Source organism: Haliotis rubra, unplaced genomic scaffold (genome assembly GCF_003918875.1).
Source record: "Haliotis rubra isolate DU_JTF1 unplaced genomic scaffold, ASM391887v1 Scf13, whole genome shotgun sequence".
Classification (NCBI taxonomy): Eukaryota; Metazoa; Mollusca; class Gastropoda; order Lepetellida; family Haliotidae; genus Haliotis; species Haliotis rubra.
Window position 1 is genome coordinate 2,531,662 of NW_025765225.1, and position 7,102 is coordinate 2,538,763.

Genomic DNA, 7,102 nt, shown 5'->3' on the forward strand with positions numbered 1-7,102 from the left:
TGTGCTATGAGTAGTCGTGACACGATTTATGTATATGAACCATATCGATATAAAGTTATGAGTACATTGGATTTCGCTTACAAGCAATAAGTCATTCCCTCCGACAGTGTTATGGTCGACTTGACCGACGCTTATTAACGTCACTGAGCAGAAGAAGGAACGCAAAGAAGCCTGGAAGAATAGGATCATTTAACATCAGCGTCGGCAAAACAACCCAGCAAACATGAACAAATGTTGTGGAAAGACTTCCAAGCTTCTGAAGGTGTCTGCACTTGTCCTCTTCATAGCTCTTCTCCTTCATCTGATTGGATTTGCCTCACCCTTCTGGAGTCAGAGATTCAACTCAAATGAAGGTCTTTGGGAAGCTTGTCAAGCCGGAATATGTCTATCAACGGCCTCGTCTCCTCTTCTGCAGAGTAAGTTTTATTGGATCTTTCCTTTCCGATTTCCATGGCAGATGTATTTGTGTACGTTGATGAAAGTCTAAAAATTATTTTGTTAATGAGGGTATTTGATACCCAATATAAGCGAGAATATTCCTTCCATGTTCACAATAAATGTTAAAACCAAGTCCGCATGTTCGACTGCGGCTTGTGGAAGCCAGGGTTTGTGATTCACTAGTAGGTTTCGAAAAGTCACGTGATCACCGGAACAAACACGACAAAATATTAATATTCACCACTGACTGACATAGCTGCTAAATTCCATGTAGGAACGACCGTTGGGCATTTATGTGAAGGGCCTATTCTTAAATAATAGTGCTTCCCCTTAGTTTGTCATTGGCTTTGGAAACTGAAAAAATAAAATAATGTGGACGTCCATGCCCTTCATCGGTTTCAGGGGCGGTGGGGTAGCCTAGTGGTTAAAGCGTTGGCTCGTCGCACCGAAGAACCGGGTTCGAATCCCCACATGGGTACAATGTGTGAAGCCCATTTCTGGTGTCCCCCGCCGTGATGTTGCTGGAATATTGCTAAAAGCGGCGTAAAACCAAAACTCAGTCAGTCAGTCATTGGTTTCAACCAGCATTGGTTCCTCCTTGCACAGACATAGACTGTCAGCAAAAGAAAGCACACACTGGAAAACAGGGGCTCCTTTCACGAAGCAACCTTAACTAAGGTTAACCTTAACTCCCATTCTTTAACCTTGCACTAAGGTTACCTTAGTGACTTACGATCACCTTAGGTCTATGTGAAAGGAGGCCTTGGACTAAACGATTTCACATGTTACTGGCTGAAAACACTTGTCTGCTGTGTGATACAACGCACGTAATATTGTCTTGTTATCCGTAATACATTCATCATTTACAATTTCATTCATTTCTTTCCACCCTGAAACAGACGCCTTCTTGCACTAGCTGATAATTAGACGTTTTGAATATGTGAAATAAAAAGGGAAAAATAGTCTATGTACATACAACAAAAATGACGGGTACTGACAAAAAGTGAAATGTGGAATCGTTACAGAAACACCATGCTAAAGGAGGGAAGTAAATTCTGAAGGAAGTATTTATCAACGGATTTATGTGTAATGATGTGTTCCAGCCCAAGATTGGTTCAAGGCAGTGCAAGGTGTGATGATTGTCTCCTTCATCACTGCCGTCGTCACTGTCGTTCTGACGCTGGTGTTGCTGTTTGCTGCATCAATGGCACGCTCTGTACCTCTCATCATTGCCACCCTGACGTTTGCAGTAGCTACAGGTAAGGCACATACTACTGTGAGTGAGGTAGTGGGTTTGGGTTGACGCTGCAGCATCACGGCGATTAATTATATCACAGATTGTTTGCTTGTTGTTTAAAGCCGCACTCAGCCATATCGCAGCTATAACACGGCGGTCTGAAAATAACCGAGTCTGGACAAGACAATCCAGTGATTGACATCATGAGCACCCACTCTCGTTTGTCGCCTTTTACCACATCGGTAGCTGAATATCAGTTCTAGCCTGATTCTTCAGGGATCACGTTTTATGAGAGTGAGTAAGTGAGTTTAGTTTTACGCCGCACTCAGCAATATCCCAGCTATATGGCGGCGGTCTGTAAATGATCGAGTCTGGACCAGACAATCCAGTGATCAACAGTATGTGCATCGATCTACGCAATTTGGATACGATGACATGTGTCAGCCAAGTCAACGAGCCTGACCACCCGATCAATCAGTTCTAACCAGGCGTTTCACGGGTACCTTTTATGAGAGTGAGGAAAGAGAAAAACTTGTAGTCGAGCAAAGTCTCCAACTTTTGTGATACCAACCAAACACAGTTTAGATTTTGATGACGAAACACAACTCCCTCATGGGATTCCTATTTAGAATTGGCGTTCAGCAACCTCGGCATGTTGTAAGATCGGCGAGAGAGGTTTAACGCCGCTTTTAGCAATATTCCAGCAATATCAGAAATGGGCTTCACACATTGAACCTACCCCACGTCCCCTAAAGTATTGTGAAATATTATAGGAAAATATACTTCGAAATCGATGCCGTTAAACCAGACTTGTGATGTGCACTTAAGTTGGCTCCCAAACGTCCCATCTTTCAATGAAACTCATAAGTCATAAGCTTTAACTGACCTTGGATACCCATCAGTGTATGTCCATCTGCAGCTGTGTTCATCCTGATCGGTGTGACGGTGTATGGAGTGCGGGCTAGTGTGCTGTTCGAGGATTTGTTTGGTCAAGGGTTCGAGGTGGGCTTCGCCTACATCCTGTCGGTCATCTCCATCTTCGGCTACTTCATCTTGGCTCTCATGCTGGCCGCAGATATTGACCACAAAGTGAACGAGGAGAGGGAGGCCGACGAGGTAAGCTCTTCATCTTCTAAAAGACTGTTATGTCCTTTGGGTGACACCTCACAACAACATGGGCTCGGGTGGTGTGCTAGAGTGACTGAATGAGTTCAGTTTTACGCCGCTTTTAGCAATATTCCAGCAATATCACGGCTGAAAACAATAGAAATGGGCTTCACACATTGTACCCATGTGGGGAATCGAACCCGGGTCTTCGGCGTGACGAGCGAACGCCTTCACCACTAGACTAACCCACAGCCCGGTGTGAGCTAGGTTTAACACCGCATTGTAGAGTACAATTGTTACATGTCGGCATGTCAATAATATGGGGATAGGGGAGTCAGTTGGATCTTGCTAGATGATAGAGTAAGTCAGTTGGATGTTGCGTGCTGTTAGCAACACAGATATTGCAGCATTGGGAACATCAGACATCAGTTTCACACATTGCGCCAGTGTGGGGAATCGAACTCGGGACTTCGGCTCTACGAGCGGACTTTTTGACCACTAGGCTAACCCAGCATATGAACGGAAGGACATTGTGATGTTTTGGTGAATTGTGTCACACCCATGATACCGGTAATGGCGCTTCCAAACTGATAACAATAACCAGGACGAATCGTTGATTTGAAAGCAGGATCATGGGATTCTATTACGCAAAATAATTCACCCACGCTGCCAATTGTGACGATTTTAAATATGAACCACCTGTGGTTTCGCTAGACAGTGTGTTAAATTCAACTTCAATTAAAGTGAGCAGGGGCAGATACAGCTTTTTGTTTTCACGAGAGTTTCAATGGTCATTTAATAAACGTTTTCAGAACAGTGGGGATGCGCACCGCTGCAAAACAACACACACAACACACACACACACACCGTGAATCCGCCTATGGCGAGCGGGTAAATACGCTTTTAGCAATATTCCAGCAATATCACTGCGGTGGACACCAGAAATAGGCTTCACTCTTTGTACCCATGTAGGGAATAGAACCAGGGTCCAAACACTGGTTACTTCTATGTAATTTGTTACGTATATTAAAACACAAAACAAGGGTGTGAAGGTAACAAGGTAAATCTTGGATTCCAACAGAATTATGTTGACTACATCACATCACATCACATCACATACATGACACAACTTGCCTAATCTTTGTAACGGTGGTTAAGGGTTTGACCCTTTCTTGGTTGAATCGTTAAAAAGTGTCATGAATTGATATAGTTCGATCTTCTAAACTTCAAGACACAAATTTTTGAATCAGAAAATAACGACCTTGATGTGGATTTTAAAACACCCACAGTATCCCATGCCTGTCTTAAGCGTGAGTGAGTATGGTTTTACTCCGCTTTTGGCAATATTCCACGGCGGGGACACCAGAAATGGGCTTCGCACATTGTACCCATGTGGGAATTAAACCCGGCTCTTCAGTGGGACGAACGAACGCTTTAGCCACTGGGCTACCCAGTGGTTCGTCAAAGCTGGTTCGATTCAAGATAAGGGTACTTTGTTTGAAAGCGGTTTCTGTCCTCCAGTCGTGTTGTGATATGACTGGAATATTGATAAAATCAGTAAAAACGATGCTCACTCACACAAACGGTTTTCATTTTCCAGGGTGAAGCAGACGCCGAGAACGGGGAATCTGCTGAAGTCGAAGCGGATGAAGCTGAAACAGCCATGGATGAGGAAGAAGCATCCACATCAAGCTCTATCAACAACCGCAACAGCTCCATGAACCCCAACAACCGCGACAGCTCCATGAACCCCAACAACCCCAATAACCTCAGCAACTCCAACAGCCCCAACAGCCCCAACAATGATTAATCGACCAGTCAGTCGAACGAGCTACCCTGTAGCACAGTCACACTATACAAATTTATGAAAGGTATTTCAGACTATCCTTACTTTGCATCTATGGCAATTATATCGAAGTTTGTCTACATATGCAATATGAAATGTAATTCTTGTCACACTTAGGACACACTCAAATTAAACCTTTTGTTCTTCCGGGAAACTAAACTTCGATCTTTAAAATTATTTTTTTACCAATCCGTTTCTGTTTCTTCAGTTTGCATGTGGGCATTAAGGACCTGTGTGTATGGACAAGAGAGTGATCTCTGATATAGGACATCAGAGATCAATATATACAATTTTTGCCTGTATATCATTATTTGTCAGATTATCAATAAATTGCAAGAACGATATTGAGCTCTGTCATTATTTCAGAACATAAAAAGACAACAGCAATAAAGCAGTATGACCCTTCCATCACACTTGACGACTGTTACACTGTCGCACTACCACACTTGACGATTGTCACTGTGTCACGCTTGACCTCTGTCGCGCCGTCACATTTGATGGCTGTCATACAGTCAAACAGTCACACCTGTTACACTTAACGCTTGTCACACGTGAGACAACTGTGAATGTATCAACTGTCAGACTTCCGTTACATTGAACGATTACATGGAACTGTGTCAATCCAGCGGGTCAAACTTCAGCACTATTACACTTACAATTCCTCAAATACTCAGCGTCTGTCAACGTCATACCTAGGTCTCGTTTACGTCTCTCACATTCACGTCAAATGTTACATTTACATCATCAGTCGCACTTACGTCTCTAATACTCACATCAAATGTTACATTTACATCACCAGTCGCACTGACGTCTCTCATATTCACGTCAAATGTTACATTTACATCATCAGTCGCACTTACGTCTCTCATATTCACGTCAAATGTTACATTTACATCATCAGCCGCACTTAGGCCTCTCATACTTACATCAACTGCCACATTTACATTGACAGTCGCACTTACGTCTCTCGTACTCACGTCAACTGTTACATTTACACCAACAGTCGCACTTACGTCTCTCATACTCAGGTAAATCGTAATTGTTACATCACACATTCCTAACTGAAATAATTACATCAACGACCAAACGTTCTTCATACTCAAGTGCGACTGTCATACCCACCACACTAACGACAGTAACCTTCATGCCATCTCACATTTAAATCAAAGATCACACACACGACTGTCATGCACACGTCAGCTTCAAACTGACGTCACTTGTACCTCTGACGTCAACTGTAAGAATCACTTCAACTGCACCCCTAACGCAAACCGCATCCGTAACGTCACCTGTACCTCTAACGTCAACTGTAACTTTCACGCCAGCAGTATCCCTAACGCAAACCGCAGCCGTCACGTCAACTGTATCTCTGAACCGTAACAGTCACGTCAATCGTCACACGTACGTCTCTGTCATATTCATGTCACCTGTGACTGTTACATGATTGTCATACACAGATCAACAGTAACGCTCACGTTACGATCATATGCATGCCATCTGTCAATTTACCTGACTCTAACACACCCGTCACACTCTTACGTCAACTGAGACACTAAAGTAACTGACATTCAAACATCAACTGAACCTCTTACGTCACAATCATGATGTCCGGTGCAATTCTATATTTTGACTTACACCAAACGTTCATGTAAACACTTGCACGTAACTTGTCGTTGCATGTGTTTGTGCGACAGCTGCCACCGGTAAGGTATTGGAGGTTCACTGTTTTTCAAGCATTTTCTATCAGACAGACAGACAGTGTATTCAGCATTTGAGGCCAAACGACCCATAGAACAGTTACATATGTTCAAAGTTTACATACTTATCACGTTTTACATCTATATATAAGACCATTTTTCAGAAAACGAGCAACAGAGGCACTTTCTATCATCGATGCATAATGAGTGAGTGAGTGAGTTTAGTTTTACACCGCAATAAGTACTATTCCAGCTATGAGGCGGCGTTCTGTACATGATCTGCTCTAGACCAGACAATCCAGTTATCCACAGCATCAGAATCGATCTACGCAATTGGAAATACGATGGCATGTGTCAACCACAAGATCAATTCTAACCCGGATCTTCACGGGTAAGGATACATAGACGGGAGTATGTTGTGGACTCTGCTTGAACAGCAATTCCTCGTGATCATGGAAATGTCAACATAGAAATTTGTAAAAATCCGTAAATCTGACATTGTAAAATAAATCGTGTTAAGTATCTGAACTGCTCCAGGTGCACTTTTTGCCATGTCTGTGGATGCTCTCTCGCTCTTTCCCTCTCTCTATAAATTGGATTGAGAAAAAAAAAAGATGCTTAAATGGTGAATAAATATCAAGGAAAATCATTTACTGCTACAAATTTACTGCATACAAACACTGTCATAGTAATGAAACTGTAGTTCGGGTGCGTTTCAGATCTTTCGATATAAATATGAGGTTCTTCTGTCAACATTCGAAAAGAGAATCGGTATCA

General features: G+C 42.8%; 1 protein-coding gene across 1 annotated transcript; it reads left to right on the plus strand.

Annotated features, from left to right (window-relative positions):
• The first annotated feature begins 223 nt into the window (after positions 1-223).
• Positions 224-4,598, plus strand: LOC124267250 (peripheral myelin protein 22-like). The gene is made up of 4 exons (XM_046702163.1): positions 224-416; positions 1,542-1,697; positions 2,595-2,791; positions 4,383-4,598. The coding sequence occupies exons 1-4, from the start codon at positions 224-226 to the stop codon at positions 4,590-4,592; spliced, it is 756 nt and encodes a 251-aa protein (XP_046558119.1). The 3' UTR covers positions 4,593-4,598.
• The last annotated feature ends 2,504 nt before the right edge of the window (positions 4,599-7,102 follow it).

Bases quoted from the DNA above. Each gene is read 5' to 3' on its own strand.
- LOC124267250 (XM_046702163.1), top strand. From the start codon at position 224: ATGAACAAATGTTGTGGAAAGACTTCCAAGCTTCTGAAGGTGTCTGCA. The intron at 1,698-2,594 runs GTAAGGCACATA...GTCCATCTGCAG, and splicing joins GACGTTTGCAGTAGCTACAG to CTGTGTTCATCCTGATCGGT. The intron at 2,792-4,382 runs GTAAGCTCTTCA...TTCATTTTCCAG, and splicing joins AGGAGAGGGAGGCCGACGAG to GGTGAAGCAGACGCCGAGAA.